Source organism: Diceros bicornis, chromosome 8 (genome assembly GCF_020826845.1).
Source record: "Diceros bicornis minor isolate mBicDic1 chromosome 8, mDicBic1.mat.cur, whole genome shotgun sequence".
NCBI lineage: Eukaryota > Metazoa > Chordata > Mammalia > Perissodactyla > Rhinocerotidae > Diceros > Diceros bicornis.
Window position 1 is genome coordinate 10,216,459 of NC_080747.1, and position 18,515 is coordinate 10,234,973.

General features: G+C 38.8%; 1 protein-coding gene across 3 annotated transcripts in view; it reads right to left on the reverse strand.

Moving 5' to 3' along the window:
* Positions 1–8,953: 8,953 nt before the first annotated feature.
* RAB28 (RAB28, member RAS oncogene family) overlaps positions 8,954–18,515 on the reverse strand; it is a 95,959-nt gene continuing 86,397 nt past the window's right edge. For 2 of the 3 annotated variants that reach the window (XM_058546737.1, XM_058546738.1), the window contains exon 7: positions 8,954–9,904. In XM_058546737.1, coding sequence (XP_058402720.1) covers positions 9,812–9,904 — 93 coding nt within the window. In that variant the 3' untranslated portion in view covers positions 8,954–9,811. Of the gene's footprint in view, positions 9,905–11,147; positions 11,253–18,515 lie in introns of those variants that run through there. The other variant, XM_058546739.1, reaches the window with a different exon arrangement.

Consider the following 18,515-nt stretch of genomic DNA (forward strand, 5'->3'; position numbering starts at 1 on the left):
TGCATGACAAAGTAGATGTGTTATAAAGCTTGGCTGTTATGAAAAATATGTACAAAGTGCCCAGCATGGTACCTGGTGCAGAGCAGCTACTCAATAAATTTTTGATGCCTTCCCTCATCATCAACAATCTTAAGAAGTAGGCCTCCAAAGAGGGCACCAAAAACAAACTAGACTAGGTCCCCCCTGTACTTGCTTGTGGAAGGAGTAATGAGACAGCACCCACATCTTGGTTCACTCAGCTTTCTGTCAGCTTTTTACAGTATCATCCCTACACCCTGACCCAAACACAGGGCAGCTAGCCAATCTGTTAGTGGGCCACCTGCCAATTTGGAAGACAAATTTGAGAAAGTGTCAGAGGATTGGGGTAAGGGACAGAACAGGGGTGGGGATGCGGTGAGAGGAAATGGTTAAGTTGGCTCCAGAGCCAAGGGACTTTGGAAAGCTGGAGAGAAACAATCCTCCCTCCCCCTAAGTTAGAAACAAATGAGGGGATTTCAAAGGAATCTGGACCGCTAGTGGGAGAAGAAAAAGATGGGGCCTTAGCAGGGGATTACCTATGATAACAATGGTGGCTCCATTAGTGCTTTATTGGGGTTGGTTAGCCAAAATAGGACTCCAAGTCACACTAAGAAAAGCAGACAGAAAAGACCAATAGTTCACGTACTTGTTTTGAATTGTTATAGGTTTTTGAGGTCCTTTCCCCCATGATTAGAGTCTCATCTCCACCCTATGAAGTCTCAAGGCATCGCAACGATTATCATTCCCACTTTACAGATTAGCAAACTGAGCCTTCAAAGCTGACAATATATTCTTGCTCACATAAGGGAGAGGTAGAGACACAGAGAGATGAGTCTATCCAGTGGCTCTCAAACAAGAGTCCAGGGCCCTGCATCTGGAGTGCAACACAGAATTGGACTTTTTTTAAGCTTCCCAGGTGATTCTGATGATCAACCAGGTCTGGGAACCACTGACAGCACCTAACAAACTCACTGCAGAAAAGGAAATGGAGCCTGACAGAGGCGGAGCCTGACAGAGCTATTTGCCCAAGGTCACATAGCTGCTCAGTGGCTAAGACAAGGTTAGTCCCTTGGTCAACAGTCTCCAGGACAGAGCTCTTCCCAGGTTTCATTCATTCAATAAACCTTTATTGGGTGCTTCTTTGGTGCCAGGCGCCAGGGAGACAGATAAAAATAACAGGGTTCTCGGCCTTAGAGAGTTCATGGTCTTTCTAAGGGGAGGGGGACAAGTAGCCTCATGGCTGCAAGGTGGCATGGTGGTGCCATGAGCTCTGCTAAGTACTTCTAGCTTGGGGTCTCCGGTGAGGTTGTGGTCAGATGAAAAGCTGGAGGACTCACTTCCATGTAGAAGCAAAGACCAAAAGAGGGCTTAGTAACTTCTGCGCGAGGCAGGGCAAGGCTTCAGAAAAAGGGAGAGAAAAATAAAGAAAACAAAGGCTCCTTACATGGAAGCTTGGTTACTTTTGTTTTAATAAGCCACTTGTGTGCTGTGACTTTATACAACTCAAGTTAGAATAAACGATTTTGAATGAAAGGTTTCTAAGGATATTTAGTGGGTATATAAGAAACAATCTGACATCACTAAAATATGTTAAGACTAAAATAGAGGCACCAGGAAAACATCCCTGTAGGCACAAATCTTCACTACCATATGGAGAGCTTAGCTGCCTGTGCTCATGGTTATTGACGAAAGTCTGTCCATATCAGTTCTGTGTAGAGGACCAGGCCGGTCAGTGAACCGTGAAATTTACATGAGGAATTTACTGTCTCTAATGTTGCCAAGGTCATGGGGAAGTGGACACCTTCATTTGCCATTAGCAGGATAAGTCATATATTTCTGTAGTGCAGTTTGGCAAAATTTATGAAAATATAAAATATTTTTAAAATAGCTTTGAACCAGCAATTCTACTTCTAGGAATTTATTCTGAAGATAAATACATAAAGGCAAATATAGAAACATATACATAGGACATTCAATAAGGCATAGTTTATAATAATAGTGAAAACTTGGGGGAAAAACAAATGTCCATAGATCAGGGAATGATTAAATAAATTATCATATTATACGCTTGAAAACCATGAAGCCACTAAAAATGATGATGTGTATTTATACTTCTGGATGTAGGAAAATGTCTATAATATCACTTAGTGAAAAAAACAAATTTCAAAAAGAGTTATTTAACATAATGCAACTTATTATAAGTGTGGCTTCTGAATATGTGGACTTACGCATGGAGAGATATCTGGAAGATGGCTTTTCACCAAAATGTCAACAATAATGAACAGGGAGGGGGGATTTTAACTTCTTTATTTTTCTCTGTATTAAATATTTTACAATACTATATAATCCAAACAAATGATAGGGTCATTTTCATTTGGAGATTAAAATTCTTGAAGAAATTAGTCCTAGGTAATAAGAAATTCCAACCTGATTTAATGAAGATTGCAAATATTTATTTGTTCTTTATTTTTACAGTCTTCCCTTGTAAATATATACTCATGTAATTCATTTATATATTCAGCCACGAAAATCGTTTGTACATTCATTTGAAACTACTTAATAAGCACCTACAATGAATCAGGCACAGGGATACCGATAAGTGAGGAGTTTAACACAACAGTTAAGAAGTCAGGCTTCTGAGCCAGGCAGACCTGGGTTTGGATCCCTGTTCCATGACTCAATTGTACAACCTCAGACAGGTTATTAAACTACCCTGAGCCTCAGTTTCCCCATCCGTCAGAGATATATAAATACCCATTGCATTAGTCATCTATTGCTTTGAAGCAAATTACCCCAAGATTTAGTGCCTTAAAACAACGATTTGTTACCTCTCATAGTTTCCGTGGATCAGGAATTTGGGGAGTACTTCGGCTGAGTGCTTCTAGCTCGGGGTATCTGGTGAGGCTGCAGTCAGATGAAAAGCCAGAGGATTTGCTTCCAAGCTGGCTGCATCAAAGGACTGGCAAGTTGATGCACACGTTGGTGAGATGTCTTCTTTAGAGGGCCCTCTCCACATTGCTGCTTGTGTGTCCTCATGGCATGGTATCTGGCTTCCCTTAGAAGGAGCAATTAGAGGGACCAAGGTGGAAGTTGCAATGCCTCTTATGACCTTATCTTGGAAATCACACACCATCACATCTGTAGTATTTTATGGGTCACGTGGATTAGCCCTGATTCAATGTGAGAGGGGATAAAATAGGGTGTGAATAACAGGAGGCAAGGATCATTGGGGTCTTGAACCTATGAGAAGATGTTTATAAAGAGCTCAGTATACCTGGACTGCATCCATAATAAGCTGTGGTGACAATAAAGAGCACAGACAACTGCACTCCACGAATGGGTCCCAGGAAACTGAGCCCAGAGACATTAAGTGGTTCAACTAGTCATAAGTCAATTGGTATTTGAGCCAGGAGAAAAAGCAGGTTTTCGAACTTGCCTCTTCAGGGTCCCTTTTTCCCTAGCAGAAATCCCAGTAGAGACACAGAAGTGAGGGACCACTTGCTAGAACAAAGTAGTCACCAGGGTTGAAGATGAACAGATGTCTCAGAAGGAAGGATGGGGAAGCCATTAGAGGATTCTGAATGTCAGGCTGAGGAAGTCATTTTCCTTTGATAGAAAAGGCCATTTGGAGCCATTGAGGGGTTTGGAATAAGAGTGACTTAATTCAAACCTGAGGGTCAAGTTCATTCTCATGGCCGTGTGTATAGCAGATTGTGGAGGTCTCTGAAAGAAGTAGGCTATTGGAGCCACCCAGGCATCAGGGGATGAAGGCAGCAATAGTGGAAGAAGAGAAGAAGCCCGAGAGACACAGTGGCTAGGAATCCTATCCATGCACAATCTGTGGATTCAGGTTAGTTAAGGATCAAGGAAGCCAAGTCACAAGGCTTAGGTGAGAGTGGCTAACTGAGCTGGTATGTGGGCAGTGCCAAGGATATTTGCCTCCCTCAGCCCAACCTCTAGCCCTGTGTCTACTTCAGTCTACAGTGTGGGAGGCCTAAAAACATTCAATATGACTTGGAAGCAGGACTTTAAAACAAATAGTCTGCCTTTCCTCTCACTTCCAGCTCTCCAGTGGGGAAAACTGATGGGATGAAGGGCCAGACAGAATGGAATTTATGCGGTTCTAAGATCAGCCCAAAGGCCCTGCTTTACTGAAAGGCTCACTTTCCAGGGCTGAAGGTGTTGGGAGAGAGGGTTGTCTCACTCAAGGCTGTCAGTCCAAGCCTCACTTCCCCTGTCAAATCTGTTCTGACCACTCCCTCAGCCTCCTCCAGGCAGAACTGACCTGCTCTTGGTGTTCTGCACACCATTTACCAGGATGGATTCTCTCCTGATACCTAGGATGCCACAATGCCCTGATAACTTGAGGGCAGAGACTGTGTCCCTAGGCATCGCCTAGGGCCTAGCCTAGTGTCCCTAGGGCCCAGCCTGAACACTATGATTTTACCCTCTGAAAAAGTTTGACAAATAATTTTCTCTCCTAATTTCATCAGCTTTACTTCCAGACACTAACGTTTACAATCACAAGGGTTGCAATCTGGCCACCAAAGGGCTGAATTCAGCCTATCGATAGGGCTGCCATTCACATCCCAAGTATTATAGATTTATCACCCATTTTCCAGGACAGTAAAGTGCCTTGTTCTAACAAAATACTGTGACAATTTTCAAAAAGTGGAAAGTAAAGTGATTGAGAAAGGAAAACTTCTAAACGGCACAATGGTTTGATATAGGCTGGCAGTGGCCATATCCATACATAGGTTTTATTTGGCCAATATAACTTAAAAAACTTGATTGGAATGGCTTTAGACAGGGCACATGCTCTCTAGCTTACCATTCACTCCCTCTTATCTTATACTCTTAACTGCTTTTTATTCATTTATTTACCTACCTAGCCCCTGATGCCATGCGAGTTTGCAACCCTGCAATATGACACAACACTTCATAAAGCAATCTCTTCCTTCTTTGGGAAGCAGATGTTTGCAAGGTTCTTTCTTGGGCTAGATCTAAATTTTCTTTCTCTAGCTTCTACCTACCCATCCTATTTCTGGGGTACTATAGCTTCTATAGCAGAAGTTTAATCTTTTTCTAAAGCATGGTCTTTTACTTACTTGGAGACTACCATCGGAGTCTCTCTGAGTCCTTCTCTTTTCCATATTAAGTATACTTTCTTCCTTCTATTGTTTTATATGGCATTGAATCCTCTTACCATAATCAGAACGCACTGTTACCCTCTTAAAGAGGGGTACCTGTAAGTGGAAAAATACTGCAGGCATGGTCCAATCCCTTGCAATTCAAAGTGTAATCCAAAAATGAGCAGCAGTAGCATCACTGGGAGCTTGTAATAAACGCAGAACCTCAAACACTACCCTAGATCTACTGAATCAAGATTCTCCGGGTGATTTCGTACGCACAAACCAACTCAGAGAACAAGACTCGTTTTGCACTAATGTAGCCTAAGATTACATTAGCTTTGGAAGGCAATTATGTTACACTGTTGAACCTGATTCTTGTTATCTGAAATCCCTGTTTTTTCACACTCACTGCTAAGTCACATCTTCCTATATTATATTACAGTTTTATTGAAGCATAACAGTCTGATTACATTTTGATGAGTTATACACATCCTAGACTAAGATTCTGAGGACAAAATACAGATCATGTTCACCTCTGTCTTTGGTGCCAAGCAAAGGTCCTGGTACATAATAGTTGCTTATGTAAGAATTAACAAAAAAATAAAATAAACTAACCCTAGCCAAAATGATAAAGAAAACTGAGATATGCTGTTAATTCATGGCGTGACTTGATCTGGGGCTACTGTCAGAGACTGGGACTCTCTCCACTTCTCACTTCTGCTCCACTGGAGTCAACCCAGTATTTAGGCAGGCTTTCCCTTCATGTCCTCAAGATGCCTGCCAATGTTGCTCAGAGCTACAGCCTTTTCATTCAAGTCTAATGGGCAGAGAGTCATCTGAAAACTTGAGATATGAAAGTTGTTTTTTCTTTTCTCTTTTCTTTTTCAGGAAGCTTTCAGCAAATGTCACCCCCAGTTTCATTAGCTCTGATGGAGTTATCCTCTCGTTTGTGAGCCAATCACTGAGGTCAGGAGAATTTACTATCCTAATGCGTTTAAGCCAATGAGGATCCACTCCTAGAGCTGTGAGTGACTGAAAATGAAGGAGTGTTCCATCAGGAAACTGATGCTGGGAGAAGCGGTAGCACGGATGTTGGGGAGGCAGCCAACAGACGTCTGCCACAATGCTCAATAGGTCTGCATTTCCATTTCCTTTCAATCTTGCAACTGTTTTTCAGTATATCCAACATTACAGCAATCACTAGCATGGGTTATGGCCAGAAAGCTTTTCTATTTTTAAACAACACACAAATTATTATGCTCCATCACATTGTTTCAGCGATCAACTTTAAAGGGCCCTGGCTTACCTCCTCCTGGAATAATAAAGCAGTCACAGAAGGAGTTCTTTGGGCCACTCCAAAAACCACTCCAGAGCGGTTTGCCACACATAATAGAGGGTGCACTTGAAAGGCAGCGTCCGATGACCAGTTCTGGCTGAAAACTTTTGTGTTTTTCAAAAGTTCAATAAGCAGCAGAAGTGACCACAATGTGTTTGAAACTTTATAGCATGCGTCTTCAGGAGACAAAGTGCCTAAAACTAGACGGAAAGACTTGTAATTTTTTAAATTAAAAACTGTGGACAGGAGAGGTAACAGTCATAGTAAAATAAGCATGAATCCTACGTTTTTGTTTCAAAAATAAAACCTGAGGTATGGGGAAAATTGTAATATGGAATTCAGAAATCTGCTTTGGCCATATGCTGTACTGAATGTTCACTGTTCCTGCTTTCCTTGAGCCAAAAGGCTCTCAATGACTGGTCAGGCTTCGCTGGGAGAGACATAAAACCAATGAGACCAAAGGCGGGGGGAGCGCAATTTTCTGTCATCACTTCAGTGATCAGAGGGCAAACTTACCAACACCAGCCTCTTTTGGACACACACTGCTGGTCCAGGTGGTCAATGTGAGAAGGTACATGGACCAGCACTGGCCATCAACACTTCTCAAAAGAACAACTTAACAACCAGGCCTGGTCAACTCCTAGGAAGGAGGTCAGTTGTGTGATATTCGCAAATGGAAGGCAGCCTAAATCGGTATCCAGCCTTGTCCATCTGATCTCAGAAATGGTTTTTGCAGATCCTCACTCTACCACTTACTCAAGTAGGGACTTGGTGTAATCACTCACTCACAGCTTCTGTGTCCTCATGTGTAAAATGAGGACAACGATACCCATCACAGATTGGTGTGAGGAAAAAAAAAGTAGCTCGTGTGGCAAGTACCTGTAATGTCCAGGACAGAACAAGCCTATAACAGGCCATTCTCTCCCTTGTCCCCTGCTCAGTCCCATTCAGTGCTCTAACTTTATAAAAACACAAGCAGTTCTTTGATCTGATCACAGACCTTTCGAAATTTCTCTCTGCCTCCTCTAAAACGTCTGTAGCACTTAGCTTGTACAATCATATATATGTAAGTCATACCTTTTAGTACTGCAATAATTGGATTAAAAAAAAAAAAACCTTTTGAAAATCCTCAAGTTTTCACATAGATGTAAAAACAACACAAAACGACCAAAAGAACATGGCCTCATCCCTTACCGAATGTAAAACCTTGGCAAGTTTAGTTTAATAGTAGACTTCAATCAATCACAGCTTTTAAAATAGCAGCAAAACAACAAACATCTCTCCTACTAGACTTTAAGGCCCTGGAGGGTTGAGATCTTTTTTCAACTTTATATTCTCCTAAAGAAAATAGGGAGAATATATTTTCCCTAGCAGACTGACAAGCATATGTTATGAAGATGTGAAAAGTAAGGATAAACTGAACTACCTTGAAGGGCTTATCACCTTGAAAGGCAAGGCTGTTTAACTGCTATAAAATGAAAAATATAGAAATCAAAATAGAGAAAGATTGGACCCACTGCCTAATGAGTACAGCAGTCACAATTTTTGAAATTTCTTAAATTTCAAATCACTCTTGACAAAGTGTCACTCTGGCCTAGAGACAGAAGATTTCCTATCAGGTCTAGCTCTGTGATTTCACGACCTCTGACAAGTTCCTTTTTCTCTCCAAACTTCAGTTTCCTTAGCTACACAGAATGTGAAATAGTTTTCTAAAATCCCTTACAGCTGTAAAATTAGGTGTCCAAAATTTCTGCACAAACTTGTGGCAAGTCTCCTACAAGAAAGGGGCCCTGCTGGCACTCCTGAGAGACATAAGAAAGAACAGACTTGAGACCATCCTTCACTAAGCTCATGACCTATTAATAAAACACAAGGACACGAATAACTTTGATTCAAGGCAAGAAGGGGTGATCGCCATCTGAGAGGTACTCACATGGAACTTTCAGCTGTGAGGCAAGGACTGGCCTCGTGGAGGGGCAGCATTCATTCCTATGTCGATGTGGCAAATATGGAGCAGCAACCATGCCAGGGATTGTGCCTTAGCACAAAAAGTACAACTGTGACCAAGACAGAGCCCTGCCCTTGTGGTCCCTAAAGGCTGGCTGACAAAAGGCAGACATTTGGAGAGGGGGAGGAATTCTAGGTAAAGGGACCTGTAGAGCAAAGACAGGAAAGCAGAGCATCATAAGGCACACAGGAGTGAGTCCATGGCTCTGCTTGCACAGAGGTAGGCAGGACACAGAAGACTGGCATAAGAAAAGGTAGAGAGGTCGGAGGCAGCTGATACGGAGCCTCTGAAATGCCAGGCTACGGAGTCTGGATTTTAATCAGTCCAACAAAATAACCTAACAATTCTAAGTGATTGAATGCTTACTAAACTTCACATGATCACTGATTTTGTATCCAAATACACTTTGTTTCTCTGTAAACAAAAGGAAAATGACTGAAAGAAAATCCCCCAAAAAAAGTAATTTAAATAAATTTATTTGCAGGAGAAAAACATCTGAACATCAGGTACAGTCTGATCCACAATGATCCAACAATAGTCATAACTCATTCTGGGAGTACTCTTAAGCAGTTTGCAGTAGAAAGTCCATGTGGAGAATTAGCTGAACATTTATCAAAATTCATAAAGCCATCTAACCTGAATATTACACAATACATAATGACCATGATACAGTAATAAAAATACAATATCAAATACTCACTACTTTGTGAGCTACAGCTACAATATAGACAATTTAGGCCCTTTTTTAAAAAATGAAAAAAATATTTCTATTACAGCTTTATTTCAAGCATTTTCAGTTAGATACAGCTTTATATATGTTCACTCACAATAGATAGCAAAAGAATGCCTTCTTAAGTATCTGTAAATAAAATATATTACTTGTTTAAATGTTCGCACTCTGAAGCATACTTGGCCATGTATGAGTTCAGATAAGAGAATGAAACTGTACTGTGGCAAAATCCTGGCTGATAATCAAGACTTGGATAGTTTTCGTGTTTGTTTAAAAAAATTTACATCAGGGAAAAAAGAAGTGAGGACATAAAGAGAACCAACATTATTCTTTTTCAATGAAGCAGTCTAATTTCAGAGAATGGGCTTTCCATTTTGAATTCAAAGTGTGTGGTCCCAAAGTTGAATTCTTTCCAGTCCAAGGAGCTGCCTGCGGCTGTGAGGCAACACTTAATGATGAAGCAAGTTGGGAGGAAAGTGTTAACTGAACTACAGAGATGGTCACTGATAAAACAAGTTCCTAGAGGTCCTAGGGCCCACACAGAGGCAAAGGGCAGCCAGAACTATCAATACAAAAGAAAAATGCACTCACTGAACTGCACACATAGAGCTTCTAGGAGGGTTAACAGTTCTTGACATAGGTTCCTGGTTGTAGTTTACAATATCTGCCTTCACCACCCTCTGTCATAAAAAAAAAACAAAGTTATTATCAGGACATCAGAACATTTAGAAAAAGCTCCTTAAAGTATATTTTTATTTTCTGAACTTTGGTGAACTCCTGATGATAGACATCATAAATGAAGCAGGAGCTGATACTAAAAGAATCAACCAGAACAAACTAATGTAAAGCTTGGATTGGGGGTGGGGAGAGGTTTAAGGATATAATAGCAATTCCTCTACTGAGTCTTTCCTGGTTTTATGACATTACCTTGAGGTTATAACAAGTCTAATAAAAAACTGACAAATCAACATGAAAAGTTAAACCCTGGTTATAATTTAAAGCAAAGGAATTAAAATTAATCATTCACATGTTTTAATTCATAGGCAAGACCTCATCATTTCAAAGTAAAAAAGTCATCATTTATTAATATTTCATAAACCATTATGCCCAGCCATAACTTTTTTTTAGAATGTGTACAGCAATTTGTGAGTTAATGAGAAAAGGTATCAATGTTAAAAATAGTCACATATAAAGGAGAAATGTTTTGAGCAACCCAATTTTTAAAACTTTTCCAATTTTTAAAACTTTCCTCCTAAATCCCTAACTTTCTTCCAAATAGCTCACTATTGGGTTACGAATAATGACTCTAACAAAATACAGAATAACGAGAAATTTAGAAAATTACCTCATATTCATGGTTTTGAAATAATTTAAACCAAAGACACTTTTAACTCTGCCTTCCTTCCTTCTAACTTATACTTCAAGGAGTATCTTAAACAATGAATTTAAGAATACACCCTAATATTCATCTCTAAGTAATAATTTAAATTAAAACAAATTCTTTACTGTTTTCAACTCTTTTACTAAGGCTGCACACACAAGCAGACAAAGAAGGGTAATTCAAGGCAAATTTTTAAAATACTCTTTCAAATACCAGGATATTTCAGGAAAAATGGTAAAGAATGAATAATCAAACAACTGCCTCAATTTTCTACTTCACTGCACATGTAATAAACACAACAATCAAGACAAATACTTTGAAAGTAATTGAAATGTTATTTTAATTTGTTCCCAATTCCTTCTTTAATTCATAAGTCTCTTGGCAAAGGATCAATTTTTCAAAGTTCTAAAACAGGACTTATGTAATATTAATTCCCAATAATGCACAATAATCACTGGAATTTCTCTGTTGATAAAGAATAAGGAACAAGATGGCATTCACTAGTTCTACCCACCCTCCTCCCCAAAACTGCAATAATTTATCCATTAATACCTGCACTACTGTACTGAACAGATTCTACTTTGAGCAGAGTTGGTATGTTGATTATCTTCTTCCGGGTACTTCACTATTTCTGCCCTGACAATATGCTGTCAATTCCATACAATATTAACAAGATGAAGAAGAAAGAAAAAAAAGGGAAGAAAAAATGGAAAGTATGTTCAATGACTGAAAATAGAAAGGAACACTAACACAGAAAAGGAATACACACATAAATTTAAACATGTCACAAAAGAAATAGCAAAATATATACATATAAAAGGAAAGAAAATGAACAAAGATCCAAGAAACATTACCTTTACAATTCTGTTTAATTATTGAAATAGACATGTCTAATGAACCTCCCAGACAAGTTGTGAGTTCTATTTTTGATATCACAATTATACATAATATATATAATGCCCAGTATTTCAGAGGACAACAAAGAATTATGGGGCTTTTCTATGCAAAAGTGCAGTAAAAGTATTAATTCCATTTCCTTCAATGAATATTATTGAGGAGCTATTATGTGCCAGTCACTCTATACTAGGAATGTATTGGTGAATTACACAGGACATGTTCACAAGTTGCTATGGCTCTAATGGGAAGAGAAACACGTACACAGCTAATTGTCATACGAGACAAGTGCTTTACTAGTGGACTTAAGATATGTTGTGGGAACATAGAGGAAGGAGTAATTAATTTTCTTTGAAGGTGGGGAGAGGATGCAAAAATCAGAGGAAGCCATATGTCACTTACAATTGTTACAATTAATAATATTTATTACTTGTCAAAGACTTCCTTTTGATGCTCACTCCCCCATCCCTCACAACTCTAACCTACATGCTACCAAATTTCATGTAGAAATAAACAAGTTCAAAATGTACTTTTCTGTCATTTAAAAACAATATTTAAGCACAACACCTGTTGTTTTCAAATATCTAAGAGTTTTGCTAAATAAATAATCAAAACTACTTTGTTAGGTTTTTGATTGCTATAACTCTGAGGGTGAAAAGACCACCTATGACAAATATATATGATAGAGATAACACACTCCTCGAATTTTTTAGACTTGAAATTATCCTTTCTTTTTTTATGATTCAAATATCTTATTTCAAAGAATGCTTCCTTCATAACAGCATCTATTAATTAACACGTATAGAAAAACATGTTAATATGGGCTGTTGTTTATGACAACATTTATAAAGACTGGATAAACAACTGTGAGTAAATGAACAGGATGCTATGGTATACTAGCCTTGGATGGGCTCTGCTCTAGTTCTCTATCAAGCAGTATTAACTTCTGGACAAGACTCATGATTTACTAGGCACTCAGCCTGATGCTATCAACAGAAGCATTACCAACTGCCACATGAGGTGTGAGGGGGGTACATTAGTGAAATGTTGAACGCCATCATCTGACCTCCCCAAACCTACTTGTTTCATGCCAAACTATGGGTTACAATAAAGAGAAGGGATTTTCATAATCAGTAAGCAACTCATTAATCCTCCAAAATGTTGTTTTAAACCCTATCCTATAAACACAACCAGGTTCTGACCTACGGTCAAGACACTTTGGTCAAAGTACTGACTAACATAAATGACTTGGATTTTCACCATTAATTTTCATCAAATTAATGAAGAACTAACAAGGCAACATCTTTCTCGGGGGCCTTGGCTGTTTGACATAAAGCTTTGTACAAAGTTTCTGAACTGGAAGCCAGAACCAAGGCTCTGCAGATTCAAAATTTGCTTTCTGAGTAGAAAAACATAATTTCCATGACATAAGCTTCATGGTAGGTGATTTTACAGCAGTCGGCTTGTTTACAAGCATTCATTGACGCTTTCAGACAAAATGTTACCTACAAAACACCAACTTTTCTTTTTGGAGCCACAAAGTACACTCAATTATTCTCTGCTATTATTCAAGGGAGTGAAAATAATGAAATAGCCCTAAAAGGAAAGAAGCTTAACCCTTATTTTGTCAAAGAGTATTTGCAAGTGGACACTGGGAATGGAAGTGGTAGCTATCCAGAGGGTAAGCAAGAAAGCAACCTGGGAGTTGGGATAGTAAGGTATAAGGAGCAGAGATGGACTCTTGGGAAGACACTAAAGATAAATTTGGTCAATTCGGCAATTATGTCTTAATCCAGATAGCAGTAACATATTTACCACTGCAAAAGTCATAATTTTTCATGCTCAGGATATGGAATAAACATACATTCAAGGCTAAAACATTTGTCACTATCATTCATTCAAAGCTAATCACTATTCTAGGTATTGAAGACATTCAGATAAACAATACATGATCTCTGTTTTTGAGATGCATAAAAGTCTAGCATGGAAAACAGATGTATAAACTATTAAAGAATATCATGATTGATACACATAAAAAGTGCAACCAGATTATAGATTAGCATTGAAAGCATGGATATACCATTTTTAAAAGCATGGTACTCTGCACACAGTTGGAGCTTCAAGGAAGCTACTATTCTTTTTCTTCCATATAATGTGCCATTATATGCTACTAGCAACATTCATAACTTTGGGCAAGTTACTTCACCTCTTTAGTCTTCACAATCTCCTAGTCCATAAAACACAAGGTTTATCTACATGGTCTCTAAGGTCCCAGCTGGTTTTGAAACTATAAGAAAAAATAAATCTAAAAGATGAGTAGAAAAAGGAAAAAATGGGATATGAAATGGAAATCCATTAAGCAATATTCAATATCTCTGGGTTAGAATAGTATGTACAAAGGGAGTAAATATATTCTGCAAGGAAGACAAGTGACGTTTAGGATAAGAAAAGAATTCCAGTGCAGTCTTTGTAACACATTGGAGAAAATGATAAAAAGATTAACATCTGGGTAAAAAGAATCTTAAGTTCCTTATGGCTCCTTAAGGAAAGTCAATATTCAGATAAAGCCGAAAAGAAAAGAGGGGCTCCTAGGATCAGGGTTAAATGGGCACCTGCGCTGTACAGTTGTGTGCTAAGTAAGACTTAACTAAAATCTTGAGCATGACTACTATATGGCAGGCCCTATGCTAGATACTTTCATATATAGTAGGAAAATAATCAGAGGGGACATAAGGAATTTTTAGCAAGGTGAATGAGTATCTCAGACATGAGAGAAATTCTTGTTTTGAAGAAACTAATGCACACTTAGTTCAAACGGAACAGAAATTCACAGTTTATTAACTAGCAAGTGAAAATGTCAAGGCATAAAAATGTATTAAGTACTCTTAACACCAAGCATATATGGTAAAATCTCCTTGCAATTAAGACTAAAGAGATGAGATATAGGACTATGCATTTTCTTCTTAGATTATCTAATACATTATTAAAGAGCTGAATACTGGACTTCCTAGAGAAATAGCAGTTACAAATTTAATTTTTCTCCTAAAAGTCTGACAACTTTGTAAACAAAAAAATCTGAACAATCTAGGAAACCAATATATTTGTTAACAACTAGTCCCAACTTTTATACTATCTTAGAGGAGGATAGTTAGAAGAAAAGAGGAGAACAGATAAATGATGCAAATGAAACTATTAACTAAATTAAGAACTGTGAAAAATGCATGTAGAGTATACTTGTTTAAATATTTGTCTGCCCTCATTTATTCTGTGAGCTCCTTGAAGACAAGAACTTTAACTTAGTCATCTCAGTATCCCTAGATTCTAGTGTGGCCCCTGGCACAAAGTAGACCTTCAAAAAATGTTTGCTGTATTAATTAACTGCATTTCCTGTCTTTTCTCCCTCTTCCCCTTTCCCCTCCTTGTGAAGCTTGCAAAATGTGCTGATAACTCATTTTATATGACTCCCAAACAGAAACAATCTAGGTTAGAACTAAAATAGCAGAATCTCTTTAAATAAGCAGTGAATGAAACTAACACTAAAACCTTATTATAAATATTTACGTCCCAAACTAAATTTCTACAGCATCAATTTCCATATGACCGGTGAATCTACCATCTAGCTCCTTCTCTATAAAATAGTACATAACACTTTCAAACATTACACTGAATTCCCTCAGGGATCTTTCAAATGGCATAAAAAAACACAGAAAATAAGCATTCGCATCCTTTCCCTCTTCCTCCTCTCCCTCCCTCTCTGCCCCCTCCATATGCAAGATCTGAACTTCTTTGTCTTTTAAATGAACTTTCAGAAGACGTCCAAATGGCCAAGAGGTAGATGAAAAGATGCTATCAAAAACAGAACTACCAGAGTGATGTCAGCAACATGGCAGAATAAGCTGTTCCCTTTATCTCTCCTCCTCTGAACTACAACTAAATGGACATTCATCTGAATGTCTGAATATACATAATACACATATGTTGATATACATAAAACATCTGAAGGTGGATGGACTGGGCCCCCAGGAAGGCAGTGGAGATAGGTGAGCACTCCCCTACCCTTCCCTGGCAGCCCTGTGTGCATGTGAACACTTTCCTGGCAGGCAAGAGTCCCCTTAGTACCGCTACAGCCCCACAAGTGGGAATGTGTCTTGGCACAACTGTAAGAAGAGGCGGCGGCAGCCCTGAACCCACACACGAACACTTTCCCAGCTGGTAGAAGAGCCCACAGTGCTACTGTGGACTGAAAGAGCGGCCCAGACTCAGACTCCGTGAAGAAGCCTTGTCCACCAAGCACAGCAGCTGGCGTGACCATAAGAAGAGGTGGCAGCAGATCTACACAGAGGTGTGAATGCTTTCCTGGCCAGCGAGAGCGCCCGTAGTACTGCTGCAGCCCCACATGTGGGAATGTGCCTCAGCATGACTGTAAGAAGAGGTGGCAGCAGCCCTGAGCCTACAAGTGAACCCTTTCCTGGCCGGTAGGTGTGCCCACTGTGCCCCCACAACTTCCAGCAGATAGGTTCCGATCAGAAACATAGCTCTTGCTTCCCCACAAGCGGTAGCAGGTGGAATCTGTGACCTGATACTACCATAAATGCACCAGCAAAGGCTTAGTTCGTCAAACACAATGAGAAACTACAGCAACAATTCAGAGCAGAGGGAAAATGACAAGTCTCCAGAAACCAACCCTGAAGTCACAGAAATTTACAATCTAAATGACAGAGAATTCAAAATAGCTGTCATAAAGAAACTCAGTGAGTTACAAGAAAACTCAGAAAGACAGTTCAATGAGCTCAGGAATAAAATTAATTAGAAGAAGGAATACTTCACCAAAGAGATTGAAACTATAAAAAAAAACACCAAGCAGAAATTCTGGATATGAAGAACACAATTAATGCGATAAAACATAATCCAGAATCCTTAAAAAATAGAGCTGACATTATACAGGAAAGAACTAGTGATTTAGAGGACAGAAATATAAAAATGCTTCAGGTGGAGAAGGAGAGAGAACTAAGATTTTACAAATATGAAGGAATTCTTCGAGAAATATCTGACTCAATTAGGAAAAGCAACATAAGGATTATAGGTATTCCAGAGGGAGAGGAGAGGGGAAAAGGAGCAGAGCGCTTGTCGAAAAAAATAATAGCTGAGAAATTCCCAAACCTGGGGAAGGAACTGGACTTACAAACACATGAAGCCAACAGAACTCCTATATATGTCAATGCTAAAAGACATTCTCCAAGGCATGTAATAGTGAAACTGGCAAAAGTCAATGGCAAAAAAAAATATTAAGCGCAGCAAGCCAGAACAAAATAACCTACAAAGGAACACCTATCAGGCTTTCAGCGGATTTCTTGGCAAAAACCTTAAAGGCTAGGAGAGAATGAATGATATATTCAAAATACTGAAAGACAAAAACGTCCCACCAAGAACACTCTATCCAGCAAAACTATCCTTCAGACACGATGCAGAAATAAAAGTTTTCCCAGATAAACAAAAGCTGAGGGAGTTCATCACCACTAGACCTCCCCTATAAAAAATGATCAAGGATGCCCTCATACCTGAAACAAAAAGGCAAAGATCTACAAAGCTTTGCGCAAGGAGATAAGTAGACAGACAAAATCAGAAAACTGCAGCTCTCTTTCAGAACAGGGTAGCAAATACTTAATTATAACTTAAAAGATAAAGGGAAGGAAAGCTATCAAAGTAGGAAGTTATCAAGGAAAGTTATCAAAAGTAACTATAAACACTTCAACTTAGTCACAAATTCACAATAGAAAAGAGAATAATTTGTGACAACAATAACTCAGAAGGGAAAGAGGAAAGTGATGGAACCTGCTTAGGCTAATGGAGATAAGAGGCTATCAGAAAATGGATTATCATCTACGAGATCTTTTATACAAATCTCACAGTAACCACTAAACAAAAAATCAGAGCAGAGCCACAATTCATAAAAAAAGAGAAAATCACCACAGAAAATCACCAAAATGAAGTGGCAGTCAGAAATATAAAGGAAGAGAAGCAATGGAAATATAGAACAACCAGAAAACAAGAGATAAAATGGCAGTATTAAGCCCTCATATATCAATAATCACTCTAAAAGAAAATGGACTGAATTCTCTAATCGGAAGACACAGAGTGTCTGGATGGATTAAAAAACAAGATCCAACCATATGCTTCCTCCAGGAAACACATCTTAGCTCTAAAGACAAACGTAGGCTCAGAGTGAAGGCATGGAAGATGATACTCCAAGCAAATGGCAAACAAAAAGAAAGCAGGTATTGCCATACTTATATCAGACAAAGCAGATTTCAAGATAAAAAAGACAATGAGACACAAAGAGGGGCAGTATATAATGATAAAAGGGACGTTCCACCATGAGGAAATAGCACTCATGAATATAAGTGCACCTAACACAGGAGCACCAAAGTATATAAAGCAACGACTAACAGACCTAAGGGAGAAATTAACAGCAACACAATAAGAGTAGGGGACCTCAACACTCCACTTACATCAATGGATAGATCATCCAGACAGAAAGTCAACAAGGAAATAGTGGATTTAAATGAAACATGCGATGAGATGGACTCAATAGATATACAGAGCATTCCATCCAAAAACAGCAGAATACACCTTTTTCTCAAATACACATGGAACATTCTCAAGATAGACCACATGTTGGGTAACACGGCAAGCCTCAATAAGTTTAAGACGATTGAAATCTTATCAAGCATCTTTTCCAACCACAATGCTATGAAACTAGAAATCAACTGCAAGAAAAAAGCTGAGAAAGTCACAAATATGTGGAGAGTAAATAACATGCTATGGAACAACCATTGGATCAATGAATAAATCAAAGGAGAAATTAAAAAATACCTGCAGACAAAAGAAAATGAAAATACAACATACCAACTCCCATGGGATGCAGCAATAGTGGTTCTAAGTGGAAAATTCATAGCAATACAGGCCCACCACATCAAACAAGAAAAATCTTAAATAAGTAATCTTAAACTACACTC